We start from the raw sequence: 20,189 nt of genomic DNA, 5'->3' as shown, positions 1-20,189 counted from the left end.
TAAAAATTCTTCCTTCACAGTTTTCGAGTATATCTCATATATAAGAAGTTATGGTGGAGGTGATTATTTTTTTTAGAGCAAGTACAACTGGGCAACCATCTTCCTCTTCCCTTGCTTTTTTATTTTGGCCATTTAAGGTCGACGGAAAGTAACTCTGCGCATCCATCTTGATCCTTCTTTTCTCGACTTCCAATAGTTTTTCATCCTTTCACTTTGCTGTTTCCTCCTCTCGTGTCGAGATGTTAGCCGGGCTGAGTGGCTCATACGGTTGAGGCGCTGGCCTTCTCACCCCAATTTGGCAGGTTCAATCCTGGCTCAGTCCGCTGGTATTTGAAGGTGGCTCAAATACGTCAGCTCGCCCTTTTTATGAAGCGTTAGAGTTTTCCCTGCATATAAAGCCTCAGGTTTGATTACAGTATTGTAACGTTTAATCTTAACGTGGAGAGACATACATTTTTGTTGTAGATTTTCTCTTGTTCTCCCATATGTTCTTCTGAGTTTCTTTGGATATGGTTATTTTGGGTTATTTTTTCTTGTTCTGTTGATTCTAGGATTTACCAAGCTCGATAGCTGCAGTCGCTTAAGTGCGGCCAGTATCCAATATTCGGGAGATAGTAGGTTCGAACCCCACTGTCAGCAGCCCTGAAGATGGTTTACCGTGGTTTCCCATTTTCACACCAGGCAAATGCTGGGGCTGTACCTTAATTAAGGCCACGGCTGCTTCCTCACCAGTCCTAGCCCTTTCCTGTCCCATCGTCGCCATAAGACATATCTGTGTCGGTGCGACGTAAAGCCAATAGCAAAAAAAAAATGTTCTAGGATTTCGCCCAGGTATTTGAAGTTAGGGATTCTGTTGATTTGTCCGTACTGAGGCTAGGGATGCCTAGTTTTGAACAGTAAAAATCAGTTTTCTGGAAGGAGATATGGAGTCCGACCTTTTTGGCACATTCTTGGAGAATTTCAACTTGCTTTATCGCTGGCCCAATGTTTACTGGGTTCCAGCTATTTTGCGCTTTTAGTTCTTTTTCCCATTACCTCATCACCTTATCTCGGACGAGGTTGAAAATGAGGGGTGAAATCTATGTCCTTGCCGGACACCAGTTTTTATCAGGAATTCGTCTGATATTTCTCCCATGAATTTCACTCTTGACTTCGTGTCAGTGAGGGTCTGTTTGGTCTAGTTTAGCGTTTTAGAGTCTAGTCCTGTTGTTTTAGGATGCTGAACAGAGATTGACGATCAATTAAATCATAAGCCTTCTTGAAATCTACGAAGGTACAGATGATAGAGAGGTTTCTTAGGGCCCGTAACTTTAGAGCGGTTTTGAGGTTGAAGATCTGTTCGGTGCACGATCTGTGAGGACGGAACCCAACTTGATATTCACCAATCTTATGCTCAAGTTGTTCTTGTACTCTTTTCAACACCGAACTCGATAACTGCAGTCGCTGAAGTGCGGCCAGTATCCAGTAGATAGTGGGTTCGAACCCCACTGCCAGCAGCCCTGAAGATGATTTTCCGTGGTTTCCCATTTTCACACCAGGCAAATGCTGGGGCTGTACCTTAATTAAGGCCACGACCGCTTCCTTCCCAGTCGTAGCCATTTCCTGTCCCATCGTCGCCATAAAACCTATCTGTGTCCGTGCGACGTAAAGCCAATAGCAATATAGATATTTTTTCAACAGGCATGCAGAGAAAATGGTGTAGCCGACTTCAAGTTGTAGACAGAAGTTTCGTCTCTCTTTTTTTTTTTTTCATGTGAAGTGGGTTAATCAAGGCACATTTCCAGTCTTCGGGGAGTTTTCGTTTTTCCAGATTTTCTTTGAGTGAATTTGGACCAAGATTCTTAAGGAATTCTGCAACAATCCCGTCTCTTCCCGAGGTTCTGTTGTTCTTTAGTCGTTTAATGTGGCTCTGAATTTCTTCCTGGTTTGGTGGAGGTGATTCTGGATAAGTGAAACTGGATCCTTCTTCAAGAAATCTTTCAGTGTGTTCGGGGCAATTAAGAAGTTCTCTTTATTAGTAAGCGCCAATTTTCCGTCTTTTTTCTTGAAACATAAGTTGTGTGTAATGTATCCTCGGAGTTTTTTCTGTGAACATTTTGTAGAAATCCCTTGTGGTTTCTCAAGTTTTCTTCAAATTGAGTCCAGTTGTTCTTTCAGGTGCTTTCTTTTTTCTTACCTGATAGTTTTGGGTACTTGTTTTCTGGTCTCATAAAATTCTTGTTGAGTTTTCTGGGGTTTTGATTTTCAGAAAACCGGAAGGAAGAAGGAGGAGATGAAAGCTCAGGAAGAGATGGATTGATGATGTTGAGGATGACCTTAGAAAGAAGGAAGTTATGCTGGAGAAGGAAAGCCGAGGACCGGGACGAATGGAGGCAGGTGATTAAGGAGCCCATGGACCTACATGAACTGTAGCGCCGACCAGTAAGTAAGATTTTCTTATCTCTAGGGCTTGGTCGCATGTTGAGTTCCACCAGGGGTGTTTCGTATTGCTTTTTAAGGGCACCTTTTCTCGTGCCTTCTGTATGATTTTGGTGCGGAATTCTTCCAATGTTTTCGCTGGTTAATTTTCCCATGCTTCGTTTAGATCGGCAACAGGAATCCATTTTATGTCTATATTTGTACTGGCGTGTGCATTTATTAATGTTTTTTTTGGCACACTGAATCCTCATGATCATTAGGCGATCGAATTCAGTATACGTTTTTGTACTACGAAGCTCATACCAAATAAAGGGCTCATATTTAGAATCTTTTGGTCTGTTTTATTCTTGAATATACGATAATTTCCATAATCCAAGGTGGCATCATCAGTAAATCGAGTTTCCTGTAGGGCAAGGATATGAATTTTTTTGCCGATCAAGTTCTGTGACTAAATTTAGTAATTTTCCTGGTTGAATCAAGGTCTTGGTATTGAATGTACCAATGTACTGTATGTGGGGGTTTTATGGGACAGTTTACCAGAGAGCTCCGACTCTCTGCCATATTTTCGTGGTCGTCCAGGCTCCCGAGAATCCGGAAGCCTGGTTGCCGTCTCAATGCGACGGGTGGAATGTTACTACGCTCACGAATCATTTGGCTTGTAATAGGAGATCCAGCAGCGCTGGGTGCTTATAACCAGGGATTGTTACTTTCTGGAGCTTGGTATTGCCGCCGCACCCACAAGGTGTCAGACGCGGACCAGGAAGCCGGTGGATACCACTCAGACGCACCTGGATTTTAAACAGGCTTTTTATTATTATCCCAAAAAGCAAGGATGCCTCTTCCGCCAGTCCCACCGTACCAATGATCTTCATCTCAGCCTTCACTGCCGTTGTTGTCTTCACTCGTAATCCTGAGCTGGGGCTGGGACCCTTACCAGATGATACACACCGGGTCAGTGTGCTGTGGAATTCACATAAGCAGCGGCGCCACTCTTTGCGTCTCCTGGAAACCCTTGAAATGTTGTATTAATCCTCTGAAACTTGTTCTGTCTTGTATTATATCGTCTCTTATTCCAATTTCTGTCATATCTTGGATCCACTGGTTGCTATTCTTGCTCTTGTGAACATGGTTAAACACTCGTTTTATCGCTCTGTTGTTACCCATCCTCATTATGTGACCAAAAAATGTAATTCTCCCCTTTCTGATTGTATCTCACATCCTTTCATTTTCTTCCTATGTCTAAACTCTCCTTTCTCAGTTGTCAATGGCCCCCAGAATTTTCCTCAATATTTTCCTTTCCTTTTCCTCCATTTCACCGGTTTTCATAGAGAACACGCATTCCGTGGCATACAAACTCTCTGGTTTGATTACTCTGTTGTAGTGGGTGATTTCAGTTTTCCTTGAGAGATTCTTTTTATTGTAAGTATTTTTATCCTCCACTAACACCAATCAGAGGGAAACACAAATGGAACGAGTCTGACACTTGGAAAATGAAGGTATCGTCCAAAGAAAGACAAGGACCACGAAGGGCGTGAAAATGAACTCACTAGGCTTCCATACTTAATACCATCAGGGTCGAATGAGACCAAGAGTTGACCAAGAGAGGTCGAATACGAAAGATGAAGTGAGGAGTGAGTGGAATCAATGCCAGACTCAGCTATGTGAACCGTGGTCACCAACCCACGGTCCCTACTTTACAGCCCCTGGTCCCTCATACGAGAGGCAGGGGTTACCGTGGCTGTGTTCTCCAGCCTTAGAAAGCTTAATTCTTCCCATTGGCTGTACGTTCAAACATTAGCACAACCCAAACCGAATCTGGACGAGAATTCGAATCACAAATGCTAAGTTCTTTTTAGTGCCTTAACATTAAGCTCATGTTTCTCATTTTGTAATTTTCAGAAGTTTGGTGCTCTCAGCTCAGAATGAACTGAATCTTGCTGCTGTGTATACATTACTTTGATTTGAAATATGCAAAATGTTTCAGAAAATGTATACACAAAAATAGTTTGCACAAAAATGTTGTCACCACTATTGATTAAATATTACGTTTAACATGTAGACAGCATATAAACACAGTAACACGTCATCGGGCTCTAACTGGTCCGAGCGGGCCCGGGTTCGATCCCGGCTGGGCCCCGGATTTTACCTTCAATTGGTTAATTCCGATTGCTCGGGGGATGGGTGTGTGTCGTCTTGAACATTATAAGTAATTCTAGGTAGTACCCCATCGTGACAGACGCGCAGGTCGCCTGCAGATGTCAACTCGAAAGACCTGCACCACGCCACACATTATTATCGGGGTCCAGTTGTTTCGGAGCTGAGCGTACCGCATATTGAGCAGGAGAGGCTTGTTCCCCTTAACACAACCACCCCAATCACCTCGTGCTGTATCGCTTGCACTAGTTGTGATTAGTTTGTATTATTGATGTTTTGATCATCGCACTGAGGGCTACGTTGTAGATGGGGACTGGCTAGGTTTCGTGATTACGGCGATTGTGGCTAGTTTGGTTTCTTTTATGTAGGCCTATTTGGAACAATAAGTAAGATGCGGTCTGTGGGAAGTAGCAGTGACCTGACTTGGACGGTGGGTCGCAGTTTAAAGCAGCTGTAAGGCCTAAGGGTGAAGTAATTAATGCGTATGGCGGCGCAGGTTCTGTGTTGGGTGGTTTGGTTCTTTGAGTTGGAACTGAACTTCTCTAGTGTTTGTAGGACAGGATGGGTTATCTACTGTAGACATTGTAGCCGTACTGGGTAGAACAATTGCCCAGTAACTTGCTCAGAGCCTGAGGATATTGGTGTCATGTTGTGTGGGTTATTATTATTATTATTATTATTATTATTATTATTATTATTATTATTATTATTATTATTATTATTATTATTATTATTGTGTATTCCTTTATCGCGTGCAAGCTGCGGGAACAGTTTCGGAAGTCATGGCTAGCGAAACTTTAAAATCACTGCGCTCCGAAGCACGCCCGTTGTGGTTCCGACGGACACCGACTGGAGCGTTGCATTCACAAGTTCCCGCTAGCTAGTGCAGCATTACACCGCCAATAGCGCTACTGACCAGGGAAGAACACATCGTACACTGTTTGACTCAAACAGACGGAGGTATCCTAGCATTTTATTTTCAATTAAGTCAATACCAATGCAAGGTACTTCTTTTATTTTAAAGGGAGGTTGTTCGAAAGAATGAGTGTAGTATCTCGTACACATCCGAACATTTCCCTGTCACTCATGAAAACTAAATGCATCGTGGACTTCTCATTCGAACGCTAGCAGCTTACCGAAACATATATTTGAATGGAATTACAATACCCCCAAACGAACGGAAGAAATTTCTAAAACGAAATTGAGCAGAGGTATATGTAAAAAAAAAGAAAAGAGCAATAACGAGTTACCACGAATTAGCTTATCAACAACAGTAACTTTCAGAATTTTCGCCCCGCAAAGACTTCTTTATGTTCTGGTAAATCTATCAACACGAGGCTGGACTATTTATCTTTTCCATTCACATCCTGAACACACGAATGACGCTACTCGCTCTTGGATAATGATGTTTATACCACCACTCCGACCATTGTGCAGGAACCATCCAAGTCTCTGGCTACCCATTCCTTGAAGAGAACGCACAAATCTGGGGATACACTACATATCGGCAAGCCCTTTCTTCGTGTGCAAACTGACATACTGTCATCAAAAGAAACAGTATTCGTCAATATACGTGGGATTTCTCCTTGCATTCCGCACTACAATAAAACCGACCGGGCGAGTTGGCGTGCAGCTGTAAGCTTGAATTCGGAAGATAGTGGATTCGAACCCCACTGTTGGCAGCTCAGAAAACAGTGTTCCGTGGTTTATCATTTTCATTTCAGCAGGCTGTACCTTAATTAAGGCCACGCCCGCTTCCTCCCCACTCCTAGCCCATTCCTATCGGATCGTCGCCATAAGACCTATCTGTGTCGGTGCGACGTAAGGCAGCTTGTCCCGTGGCTGAGATTTGCTTGTTTACTGAAGAAGAAAGCAATAACTTGTGTCCTCAGCTAAGAGGTGATGAGGAAATATTCTACACAGCATTTAAAAGTAAATCTATATGTTTCTATCGGCTTTAAACAATGATAAAATAGAATACGGACTCTGAGGGGAAAATCGATCTCATTCAGCTTGGGAGAGGTTTGCTTCCATTTCTCTCAGCAGACTGCGTGCCTGTGCTCCTCTATCACTTAGTGCGTGCCTATGCTCCTCCATTACTTACTGCGTGCCTGTGCTCCTCTATTACTTACTGCGTGCCTGTGCTCCTCTATTACTTACTGCGTGCCTATGCTCCTCCATTACTTACTGCGTGCCTATGCTCCTCCATTACTTACTGCGTGCCTATGCTCCTCCATTACTTACTGCGTGCCTATGCTCCTCCATTACTTACTGCGTGCCTATGCTCCTCCATTACTTACTGCGTGCCTATGCTCCTCCATTACTTACTGCGTGCCTGTGCTCCTCCATTACTTACTGCGTGCCTATGCTCCTCCATTACTTAGAAAATGAATAAACATTAATCGCTTTCGAATTCTAAAGTAATTTTATTGGTACAGACAATTCCCAAGTGATATTTTATGTTTTTCCAAAGTCCTGCTGCTGATGTTGTTGTTGTGTTTTGGGGATGCAGCTTTCCATGCCACCCTATCCTGAGCTAACTATTACATTCTACATGTACTCTGTTGCGTTAGTCTATCCCTACTGATTTTACCCTCTACACATGGACCTGTCAGCTTGCATTCGAAAGGTCGGCAACCCCGAAGATGATGTTTCCATGATTTTCTATGTTCACAGTAGGAAAATTAAGGCCAAGGTCACTTCCTTCCCGCTCCTAGCACTTTCCTATCCCATCGTCGCCATAAGACCTGTCTGTGTTGGTGTGACCTGAAGAAAATTGTAAAAAAAACACTAACTGAACAAGTGCCGGGTGCCTCCTTTCTCTTCGTCTAGCCAAATTTTGCCCAATCAGTCTCCTCTCGTCATCTCGATTCAGTATTTTTCATTTGTGATGTGATGCTGTGCCAAATCACCTTTAGCTTCCTTCTGTAACGCCACATTTGAAAAGCTTTTATTCTCTTTCTTTATGCGCTAGTTACTATCCATGTCCCACTGCAATACAGTACCACATTCCACACAAAAGTCTTCCAAGACATCCTTCTATGTTTAGCGTGAGCAAATATTCTGCTTGTTCTACTCTGTGTTTTTAAGTCGGCATTACTTCTGCCATCGGCGGTCATTGTACTACCTAAGTAGCAATATGCATCTACCTCTAAAACATAGATAGGCAATGAGAGAGCTAGCGGCATGAACGCGGGAAGAGCCCAAGCAGTAGTTCGTACTGTAAAGACTAGACGGAGTCAAGGCACAAGCAAAGCCACACCAATGTACCTGGCTGTTCACGCAATACAGTCGTCCAGTTCGTTTGTTCATGCTGTATTCCTAAACAAGTTTTTATGTAGGATTGCGGAATTTATATGAGCGCAGGAGTCCTGCCCATAACCTAATCAAATGCATAAAAATAAATGCATTTACTTACCACATGGCGTTTGTATACAATATAACTTTTTTCCTCAGCACAATCTAATGCACTGAATTGAACGAGACAATAGGTACAGTAAAACTTTGAAAGATGAAATCTGTTTATATACGCACTCCATCACTATTTGTAACTGAGATCCGTGCAAGCAGCTACTAGGCTGTACGCTGCTCCTTCACTAGTTGTAACTAAGAGCCGTGCAAGTAGCTGCTAGGCTGTACACTCCTCCTTCACTAGTTGTAACTGAGAGCCGTGCAAGCAGCTGCTAGGCTGTACACTGCTCCTTCACTAGTTGTAACTGAGAGCCGTGCAAGTAGCTGCTACGTTGTGCACTGCTCCTTCACTAGTTGTAACTGAGAGCCGTGCAACTAGCTGCTAGGCTGTACACTGCTCCTTCACTAGTTGTAACTGAGAGCCATGCAAGCAGCTGCTAGGCTGTACACTGCTCCTTCACTAGTTGTAACTGAGAGCCGTGCAAGCAGCTACTAGGCTGTACACTGCTCCTTCACTAGTTGTAACTGAGATCCGTGCAAGCAGCTGCTAGGCTGTACACTGCTCCTTCACTAGTTGTAACTGAGAGCCATGCAAGTAGCTACTAGGCTGTACACTGCTCCTTCACTAGTTGTAACTGAGAGCCGTGCAAGTAGCTGCTAGGCTGTACACTGCTCCTTCACTAGTTGTTACTGAGAGCCATGCAAGCAGCTACTAGGCCGTACACTGCTCCTTCACTAGTTGTAACTAAGAGCCGTGCAAGCAGCTACTAGGCTGTACACTGCTCCTTCACTAGTTGTAACTGAGAGCCATGCAAGTAGCTGCTAGGCTGTACACTGCTCCTTCACTAGTTGTAACTGAGAGCCATGCAAGTAGCTACTAGGCTGTACACTGCTCCTTCACTAGTTGTAACTGAGAGCCATGCAAGTAGCTGCTAGGCTGTACACTGCTCCTTCACTAGTTGTAACTAAGAGCAGTGCAAGCAGCTGCTAGGCTGTACACTGCTCCTTCACTAGTTGTAACTGAGAGCCATGCAAGCAGCTACTAGGCTGTACACTGCTCCTTCACTAGTTGTAACTGAGAGCCGTGCAAGTAGCTGCTAGGCTGTACGCTGCTCCTTCACTAGTTGTAACTAAGAGCCGTGCAAGTAGCTGCTAGGCTGTACACTGCTCCTTCACTAGTTGTAACTGAGAGCCGTGCAAGTAGCTGCTAGGCTGTACACTGCTCCTTCACTAGTTGTAACTGAGAGCCGTGCAAGTAGCTGCTAGGCTGTACACTGCTCCTTCACTAGTTGTAACTAAGAGCCGTGCAAGCAGCTACTAGGCTGTACACTGCTCCTTCACTAGTTGTTACTGAGAGCCATGCAAGCAGCTACTAGGCTGTACACTGCTCCTTCACTAGTTGTAACTGAGAGCCATGCAAGCAGCTACTAGGCTGTACACTGCTCCTTCACTAGTTGTAACTGAGAGCCGTGCAAGTAGCTACTAGGCTGTGCACTGCTCCTTCACTAGTTGTAACAGAGAGCCGTGCAACCAGCTGCTAGGCTGTACACTGCTCCTTCACTAGTTGTAACTGAGAGCCGTGCAAGTAGCTGCTACGTTGTGCACTGCTCCATCACTATTTGTAACTGAGAGCCATGCAAGCAGCTGTTAGGCTGTACACTGCTCCTTCACTAGTTGTAACTGAGAGCAGTGCAAGCAGCTGCTAGGCTGTACACTGCTCCTTCACTAGTTGTAACTGAGAGCCATGCAAGCAGCTACTAGGCTGTACGCTGCTTTTTCACTAGTTGTAACTGAGAGCCGTGCAAGTAGCTGCTAGGCTGTACGCTGCTTTTTCACTAGTTGTAACTGAGAGCCGTGCAAGTAGCTGCTAGGCTGTACACTGCTCCTTCACTAGTTGTAACTGAGAGCCGTGCAAGTAGCTGCTAGGCTGTACACTGCTCCTTCACTAGTTGTAACTGAGAGCCTTGCAAGCAGCTGCTAGGCTGTACACTGCTCCTTCACTAGTTGTAACTGAGAGCCGTGCAAGCAGCTGCTAGGCTGTACACTGCTCCTTCACTAGTTGTAACTGAGAGCAGTGCAACCAGCTGCTAGGCTGTACACTGCTCCTTCACTAGTTGTAATTGAGAGCAGTACAACCAGCTGCTAGGCTGTACACTGCTCCTTCACTAGTTGTAACTGAGAGCCGTGCAAGCAGCTGCTAGGCTGTACACTGCTCCTTCACTAGTTGTAACTGAGAGCAGTGCAACCAGCTGCTAGGCTGTACACTGCTCCTTCACTAGTTGTAACTGAGAGCCGTGCAACCAGCTGCTAGGCTGTACACTGCTCCTTCACTAGTTGTAACTGAGAGCCGTGCAAGCAGCTACTAGGCTGTACGCTGCTTTTTCACTAGTTGTAACTGAGAGCCGTGCAAGTAGCTGCTAGGCTGTACACTGCTCCTTCACTAGTTGTAACTGAGAGCCGTGCAAGCAGCTGCTAGGCTGTACACTGCTCCTTCACTAGTTGTAACTGAGAGCCATGCAAGTAGCTACTAGGCTGTACACTGCTCCTTCACTAGTTGTAACTGAGAGCCGTGCAAGTAGCTGCTAGGCTGTACACTGCTCCTTCACTAGTTGTAACTAAGAGCAGTGCAAGCAGCTGCTAGGCTGTACACTGCTCCTTCACTAGTTGTAACTGAGAGCCGTGCAAGCAGCTACTAGGCTGTACACTGCTCCTTCACTAGTTGTAACTGAGAGCCGTGCAAGTAGCTGCTAGGCTGTACACTGCTCCTTCACTAGTTGTAACTGAGAGCCGTGCTAGTAGCTGCTAGGCTGTACACTGCTCCTTCACTAGTTGTAACTGAGAGCCGTGCAAGTAGCTGCTACGTTGTACACTGCTCCTTTACTAGTTGTAACTGAGAGCCGTGCAAGCAGCTACTAGGCTGTACACTGCTCCTTCACTAGTTGTAACTGAGAGCCATGCAAGTAGCTGCTAGGCTGTACACTGCTCCTTCACTAGTTGTAACTGAGAGCCGTGCAAGCAGCTACTAGGCTGTACACTGCTCCTTCACTAGTTGTAACTGAGAGCCGTGCAAGTAGCTGCTAGGCTGTGCTCTGCTCCTTCATTAGTTGTAACTGAGAGCCGTGCAACCAGCTGCTAGGCTGTACTCTGCTCCTTCACTAGTTGTAACTGAGAGTCGTGCAAGTAGCTGCTAGGCTGTACACTGCTCCTTCACTAGTTGTAACTAAGAGCCGTGCAAGCAGCTACTAGGCTGTACACTGCTCCTTCACTAGTTGTAACTGAGAGCAGTGCAAGCAGCTACTAGGCTGTACACTGCTCCTTCACTAGTTGTAACTGAGAGCAGTGCAAGCAGCTACTAGGCTGTACACTGCTCCTTCACTAGTTGTAACTAAGAGCCGTGCAAGCAGCTACTAGGCTGTACACTGCTCCTTCACTAGTTGTAACTGAGAGCCATGCAAGTAGCTACTAGGCTGTGCACTGCTCCTTCACTAGTTGTAACAGAGAGCCGTGCAAGTAGCTGCTAGGTTGTACACTGCTCCTTCACTAGTTGTAACTGAGAGCCATGCAAGTAGCTACTAGGCTGTACACTGCTCCTTCACTAGTTGTAACTGAGAGCAGTGCAAGCAGCTACTAGGCTGTACACTGCTCCTTCACTAGTTGTAACTGAGAGCTGTGCAAGCAGCTGCTAGGCTGTACTCTGCTCCTTCACTAGTTGTAACTCAGAGCAGTGCAAGCAGCTACTAGGCTGTACACTGCTCCTTCACTAGTTGTAACTGAGAGCCGTGCAAGTAGCTGCTAGGCTGTGCACTGCTCCTTCACTCGTTGTAACTGAGAGCCGTGCAAGTAGCTGCTAGGTTGTACACTGCTCCTTTACCTGCCTGAGGTTCACTGAGCCGAATTGTCCCCACCTTTCCTTTAAAAGAAGTCGTCAAGGTCCAAATCGGCAAATTTTGACATTTTCACTTTTTTACATTGTAATAACATGTGAATCATTCTGTTTCATGTGGCATTTGTTTCGTTCAAATGTTTCCTACTTTAAATAATGTATTTAATATGTTGGTGGACCGACTCATTGGCTGAATGATCAGAGTTGAGGCCTTCGATTCAGAGAGTCCCGGCTTCGATTCCCGGCCAGGTCGGGGATTTTAATCGCCTCTGATTAATTCTTCTGGCCTGGGGACTGGGTCTTTGTATTTGTCCCAACACTTTTTTCTTCATATTCACACAACACACTACACTACCAACCACCACAGAAACACGCAATAGTGATTACATCCTTCCATATACGGTTGGCGTCAGGAAGGGCATCCGGCCGTAAAACAGGGCCAAATCCCCATGTGCGACAAAGTTCGCACCCGCGACCACACAGGTGTGGGAAAAGTGGCAGAAAAGGAATATGATTTAATATATTGGTGCACTTCTGTTTCTAGACAGTGCAATGTGTCTGTTGTCTGGTGTGTTTTGAAGACAGCTTGTCACCTACAATCGCAAGATGCAGTGTTGTTTTGCCGGACGATTTTAAAGCTTCTATTCTGCAGCTTTATCGAAATTTTTACTTTTAAATGCAATTTGCTCCAAACCGCCTTTTCCGAAACAAATGCTCCCTTTTCTCAGAAACTACCGAGTGCATTTCCGTATAGTGTTTACTAAATGTTTGTGGTAGTATGGATCTACTTTGGTTGACATTTCTTGAATAGTTTATTTTTATAATGAAATATCTGCAAAAAAAAAAATTAGGAAATATTTAAAAGAAGTTTCGTAGCACATATTTTAGATCAGTGTATGCAAAATACATGAGTTAACATCATATTAAAAATCATCTTTCTATTTTAAATGGCTACTGAGGAAAAGGTTCATTTATTCAGCTATTTTAACATTGACGAGGTACAGCATTACGACTGCCCTTAAAACATTATAGCAAATATAAAAAGAGCATAATAATTATGTTTCATTGAAAGTAAATTTAGTCTAGATAATCACAGTAATCATCTTCTAAAGGACGAAACAAATGAATAGTGTGATGTGATGACTCCCTCTGACTCACATGTTAACAGCACCGCCGTCTCGATCCTCTTCAACTTTTTGTGACTGAAAAGTGAAAAAGATTAAGGACTTGAGAAGTAGGACGTATGCTTTGGCATATGATTCAGTTTACTAGCGCATGTGAATATGCCTACAACTTGTTATGTCCCGGGTTGCAAGTCGGGTTACGATAAGCATTCGAATGAAAAACGCCATATTCCATTTTTTAAGTAGTTATGTAGGAATTGCATGTGTTTGACATAAGTAACAATCATGTGGGAGCCTGAACTGTTTTATTATGTTCGTATTACGTAGCATGAACACAAACAGTTAAACGTGGTTTTTAAAGGTTGTAATTGATAATTGTACCCGAGTTTGATTTCCTGGTGAATTAATGAAATGTCTCTTAGCTCAATAGACACATACGCGTATGACATATTCATTAAGATACTCACCAACTAATTTCAGAAGTAATGTCATTAAATCGTCACTAAATGTAAAATATGTCCTACGTACTTTTCAGAGATTACTTTCAAAACAGGGAACACTATATCTTAATTTGAACGAAACACAGATCGTTCATAAACATATCATCGGTTATGGAACATCACAATAATGAAAACACGGCTTTAAATAATTTATTTAAACGATAAATTCCGAATTAAATCGCATCAGATCTCATTTAGAATCGCATGTTCAGAGACAGCTGATCACTGTCGTAGGTTTATATACTGTGCATATATATTCGTCCTGATGTAGCACAATTGACGTAAAGTGGCTACTGTAGGATAAGGAAGAGTGCGAAGAGATGGATTTTGATTGCCAGTCAGTCTAGGGAGGCTGAACGGCAAAGGAATTGGTATTAATGATGACAGAAGAGTTGAACTTACCTCGGTCAGGTAGTAGTAGATCGTCAACCATGTACAGCACACCGTTCTGCCCCATGATGAAGTCAGACCTTAACCTCTTGCCCTCGACAGTGACTCCCTTGCGATCACAGTCGAATGTTAGCCGACCAGACCCCGTAGTCCGTACCTTGTGCTCGCCCAGGATGGCCGCGAGACACATGGGGTGGGGAATCACATGGTTCTGCAGTAGTGCTGAAACAGTAGCAAGTCTTGTCACCTCACTCTTTGAAATGCAAATTCTAGAGATAATATAAATATGTGAAACTGAACCTTTAAGTAGTCACAAGATAGTTATGTAACATACTAATGAGATGGAAAAGAATTAAGACATACAGAGAACGGAGGATGTGGATATGGAGAAGGATGCTTAAAATAATACGAAGTGAAGAGGAAGTTCTATCTCAAGTAAGAAGAGGGAGGAGAACAGTGGATGATAGGAAGAAGATTTGGACAGTTTACTGTTCCACGCTACGTAGAAGTGCCATATTAACGACCATGGACATCGGGCGGGCGTAGCGTAACATAGAACAAATAACATCGAAAGAAACTATTGCTGAGCTGAGGGCACATCTTCCAGACTGCTCAGCAAGCAAGATCTTCTAGGCCAAACTAGGACGAATAAAAAGCATGATAATAATGTGGACGCAGAACGTGATGCGCCTTTTTCGACTATTGGCTCCTATTTTGCTACAAATGCTTGTTTAAGTGACTAAAGTCAGCCTCTGTAGTGTAGTCGTTAGTGTGATTAGCTGCCACCCCCTCAGGCCCGGGTTCAATTCCCGGCTCTGCCACGAAATTTGAAAAGTGGTACGAGGGCTGGAACGGGATCCACTCAGCCTCGGGAGGTCAACTGAGTAGAGGTGGGTTCGATTCCCACCTCAGCCATCCTGGAAGTGGTTTTGCGTGGTTTCCCACTTCTCCTCCAGGCAAATACCGGATGGTCCCTAACTTAAGGCCACGGCAATTTCCTTCCCTCTTCCTTGTCCATCCCGTCCAATCTGCCCATCCCCCACAAGGCCCCTATGGGCCGCCTGGGCGAGGTACTTGTCATCCTCCCCAGTTGTATCCCCCGACCCAGAGTCTGAAGATCCAGGACACTGTCCGTGAGGCGGTAGAGGTGGGATCCCTCGCTGACTCCGAGGGAAAATCCGCCCCTGGAGGGTAAACAGATAAAGAAGAAGAAGTGACTAAAACTATGTTGTTTTTTTCAATTTCTCCAATATACCTTGTGGGGCAGCAGACAGTGTAGCCCGAACATATTCTGTCAGTTTGAAAGGGCATTCTCTCGATTTAGAAATATTCTGACTACACCAGAGAAAAACACTCAACAGTTAGGTGTTTCAGTGCCGCGCGGAACTGAGGTCAGTAACAAACTGTGTCGGGCTCACCCCCGCTTAGTCCGGTGCTCAAATATGCCAGCCTGGTGTCGGTAGATTTATTGACACCTTAAAGAATTCTCCCGGGACAAAATTCCGGTACCTCGCCGTCTCAGAAAACCACGAAAGTAGTTAGTGGAATGTTAAACCAACAACAAACTGGCACTTCCAAGTACAGTAAAAGCTCTGTTTTTAGATCATTTAAATTTCAAAATTACGAAGTCTGGCCCCTTGCCTGTTGGTTCACAGGGTCCCAGGTTCGATTCCCAGGTGGGTCGGGGATTTTAACCGCGTCTGTTCAATTGAAGACTAGGTGTTTGTCCCAACACACCACACTACTAACCATCCCTCCACGTAGAGTTTGTGCCAGGAAGGGCATCTAGTCCTAGAACAGGGCGAAGCCGACACAAGCCTCTCCATCAGCATCAGCATGTGGAAAGAGAAAGAAGAATAAGAAGATTATTATTATTATTATTATTATTATTATTACGAAGAAATTTCAAAGAAGAAATTAACAACAATTTAAGACATCTTAACCTAGAAATTGATGAAGAGCTGAAAGTAAAGGAAATAAGGAACATCGACATCAGGAATTAGAAAAGTGGAAAAGCTTACCCCATCGTGGAAGAAATCTAATAGCAAATACAGTAGAGATAATACGCGACACTTACGGATTTCGCCTTGCTAAAATAGGAGACAATTCGACGGTGGCGCTCCTAGTGACTTGACCTGAACAAATCGCACTAAATTCAAATATCGATGGAAATGTATATACGGAAATGGATAAATAAATTACGTCTAGAAAGAAAGTGTCATTGAGATATTAACTTCGAAGTTGCTAAAGCAATTCTGGATAAATGAATGAAGAATTATTTAAAAGGTTATTATTCAAAGACTGAAATTAGACATATAAACAAGAAGTGAAATGGACTGGTGTGAAATGGCTTGATCTTTCATTTATGCAATACTTTTTTAGCTTTAGCATTCCTGCCTGAACTCTTACGGTTGGATTTGTCTTTTTTCTCATTTGAAAACATTGTATCATCACATTAAGACACTTGTCAATAAAAATATCGGCACATTCCTTACACATATGATGCAATGAATTAACATTTAATAGTAATAATAATAATAATAATAATAATGTATTTTTGTTTTACGTCCCACTAACTACCCTTTTACGGTTTTCGGAGACGCCGAGGTGCCGGAATTTAGTCCCGCAGGAGTTCTTTTACATGCCAATAAATCTACCGACACTTGGCTGACGTATTTGAGCACCTTCAAATACCACCGGACTGAGCCAGGATCGAACCTGCCAAGTTGGGGTCAGAAGGCCAGCGCCTTAACCGTCTGAGCCACTCAGCCCGGCGAATTAACATTTAATAGCTGGACAATTTTTCTCCTAACATGAAGCCTACTAACAGAAAGATAATCTATAAAATCCCGGCTTTAATCTGAGAAGAGGGATTAAAGAAATAAAAGTATGAAAATGTTGTCGATAGTGATGCTTTAAGGAATATTTATGTACAATTAGAACAAAAATGTAACATACCCTTGGCTGTATAGTCGAGGATTTCTAAAGTCGCTGGCCTGGAAATGATCTGAACAGATCTTATAATTCTTATATAAGCGTAAGGTCCCTTCTTTCTTGTACACCTTATCCAAATCGCTTCTGTGACATTTCAAAACCCACAGATCACACCTACAACAACACATCGGTATTGAAGGTTAAATATAGAATAAAATATGCGTATTACATTTTATATTATCTTAATCTGTTTACCCTCCAGGGTTGGCTTTTCCCTCGGACTCAGCGAGGGATCCCCCCTCTACGGCCTCAAGGGCAGTGTCCTGGAGATTCAGACTTTGGGTCGGGGGATACAATTGGGGAGAATGACCAGTACCTCGCCCAGGCGGCCTCACCTGCTATGCTGAACAGGGGCCTTGTAGAGGGATGGGGAGATTGGATTGGACAGGCAAGGAAGAGGGAAGGAAGCGGCCGTGGCCTTAAGTGAGGTACCATCCCGGCATTTGCCTGGAGGAGAAGTGGGAAACCACGGAAAACCACTTCCAGGATGGCTGAGGTGGAAATTGCACCCACCTCTACTCAGTTGACCTCCCGAGGCTGAGTGGACCCCATTCCAGCCCTCATACCACTTTTCAAATTTCGTAGCAGAGCCGGGAATCGAACCCGGACCTCCGGGGGTGCCAGCTAATCACGCTAACCAATACACCACAGAGGCGACATTACATTTTATGCCAGTTAAAATATGGGTCGAGCAGGTCAGAAGATTATGAAGTACTATAAAAATCTCTGTCACTGGAAGAATATATATGCAAACACAATATTACTTACATGTTCTTGTCACGAGGGAACCTGAAGAACGACCGCGCATTTTTCTCTACTTCGTAATTACTGCAGCCAAACACAGCACATACCTTTCCCCTCATGTTGAGAGGAGATATCAAGGAATGACACACACTACTATTTATTTATGTCAGCTCACTGAAAACGCATAAATAACACCAAAAACTTCACACAAAAGTACACGTGCTCTTATGAGAGAATCAGTACTGTTCAGGTCTATCCGCTAGAGTGAGCTCCAGTAGCTGTCCCTCGATATCTCGCTCAGTGTCGCGTATTACCTACTGTATTTGCTAATAGTTGGATATCGACTAACACTGGCCTGTCTTCTTCCCAATGGTCGAACATGACCTGCGATGCTGTCGCAGTTCCCTGCAGAAACCTAGATGCCCGCTGCCGTGAGTGCAGTGTTCTTGGTTTCTGCCGCAAAGGGGAGCTCGTAAGAAACAACAAGCACCGTAGACTTAAAAGAAGGATAGCTGATTGCTTTGAAAAACACAAACCAGTTCGAAGTTTATGTAGAAGTAACCTCTACATCAAATGAAGGTTCCATGGGACATTGTAGTCATTGATATGAAATCCAACAAAAGCGTCATTATCGATCCAACAGTCAGATTGAGCAAAGAGGTTGTTATTGAAAAGAAGAGACACTATGAGCCTTGCTTTCGTGACTTTAGGTGGGCCGGCGTAAGGTTGCACATGACAGCTGCGCATAATGTTGGTCACACTGCATTGGCGCACGAAGCGATAGAACGGCTGATTGCACGACACGTGAGTTTTTGCTACTTGCGTTACGTCGCACCGGCACAGATAGGTCTTATGGCGACGATGGAACAGGGAAGGGATAGGAGTGTGAAGAAAGCGGCCGTGGCCTTAATTAAGGTACAGCCCCAGCACTTGCCTGGTGTGAAAATGGGAAACCACGTAAAACCATTTTCAGGTCTGCCGACAGTGGGGTTCGAACCTACTATCTCCCTAATACTGGATACTGGCCGCACTTAAGCGACTGCAGCTATCGAGCTCGGTACGTGAGTTTTTGAAAACATGGGAGAAATGCTTTTAATGTCATCGCGGTGATACACAATACAAACGAAATCGGCCGACAAGAATCTCACTTTAAATACACCAATAAATGTTAGAATAATATACACCGGTGCTAACACAAAAGGTTACAGGTAAAATCTATACAATTTACGAAAATTCAGAAACCTTTGTTTCATATCTGATTTACCCTCCAGATCACTGTCATCACTACCGTCGCCTTCGTTGTCATTGTCGTCTAGGCAGATCATCAAATCCTGACAGTCACTGATGATGCCATGTATTGCCATTGCCGAGTTAATGAATGTTGCGACATGGCTAACTTTCTTCCTCCACAAAGCCGCATCCCGCAACCATTCGAGCAATACTCTCCCGGAACAGTCCTTCCACTTCAGTAATTGTGAAGGACTTGTTATTAGTGCGCACGTAATGTTTTACGTCACCCCACACCATGCCAACTCAATGAGGTTGAAGTGACAGTGGTACGGCGGCAACCTAATAACCTCGTGCCCTTGTTCCCTCGCTATCTCGTTGACTAATTTAGTCATACACATATGCGCCGGGATATTTCCTTGCGGCTGCCGTTCCACTAACAGTTCTTTACGGGCGCTCGAAGTGATAAGGTGCATTGTCCATAACAATGGCAGATGGGACTTTGAGCTGTAACAATCGTACTCGTGTTTTCGTATTGCATCAGCCTGGAAAGAATTAATTCCTTTCGCAGGAGATAGCTTAATTCGTTTCTTTCCCAGAGTCCTGTGAAACAAGTCCCTGCTATCAGCCCCGTTTCCGCTACTGCTATGTTCCCCAGTCCCTTTTTACTTCTGTTCTTGGAGGCGAACACCTGTCTCAATAACAGTGCGCTTTGAAAGCCCTCATGTTTGAGATATGCGTTCCACAACATGATCTGCAGGAACAGAGAGACGGCTATACAAGCGTACGAATTTCCTCTCCCTCTCGTAAAACTCACGAGTTCTCGGCGCTAATTCTAATACCTGACTATTAAGCACCAGTCCACGGCGCAAAGGATTATCACTTCGCGGTTCATGACTATGTTGTCGTTTCCGTGACATCGCACTGCATTCGGTAAAATAAAAATTTCACAATTATCTCATAAAGAAAACATAACTTTCATAAACGCGCGAATCACACCTGACCATGTGCTAGCGGCGACAGACAAAACGGCAACACTTCAATACGGTAGTCAACCTAGAGTTATAGAAGGCACCACTATACTACCCATATTGCCAACAACAATCAACTGAAAGTAGTTCGTACTTTTGTGGCTCGCTTAAACCTTATAATATTTTAAAATGCTCATATTTGTGTAAGGAACTAAAAGATTATAAGCACTATACGGAATTAAGTACGAATTAACATGAATAAAATGCGTAACTGTATCTGACATAAAAAGTAGTAGGTTGGTGATTCTGATTGACGGGTGACGTTCTTCATTTCATTTCTGTAGTAGTAGTATAATAGGACAGTTCGGCCGCC

General features: G+C 44.0%; 1 protein-coding gene across 1 annotated transcript in view; it reads right to left on the bottom strand.

The window, feature by feature from the left end:
• LOC136866594 (transforming growth factor-beta-induced protein ig-h3) overlaps positions 1-20,189 on the bottom strand; it is a 370,348-nt gene that overhangs the window by 54,951 nt on the left and 295,208 nt on the right. The window contains exon 8 of the mRNA XM_067143703.2: positions 13,893-14,102. Within this exon, the coding sequence (XP_066999804.1) occupies positions 13,893-14,102 (210 nt within the window). The remainder of the gene's footprint in view (positions 1-13,892; positions 14,103-20,189) is intronic.

The sequence above is a fragment of the Anabrus simplex genome, chromosome 3, assembly GCF_040414725.1.
Source record: "Anabrus simplex isolate iqAnaSimp1 chromosome 3, ASM4041472v1, whole genome shotgun sequence".
NCBI classification, from domain to species: Eukaryota; Metazoa; Arthropoda; class Insecta; order Orthoptera; family Tettigoniidae; genus Anabrus; species Anabrus simplex.
This window is presented reverse-complemented; position numbering and strand designations above follow the sequence as displayed.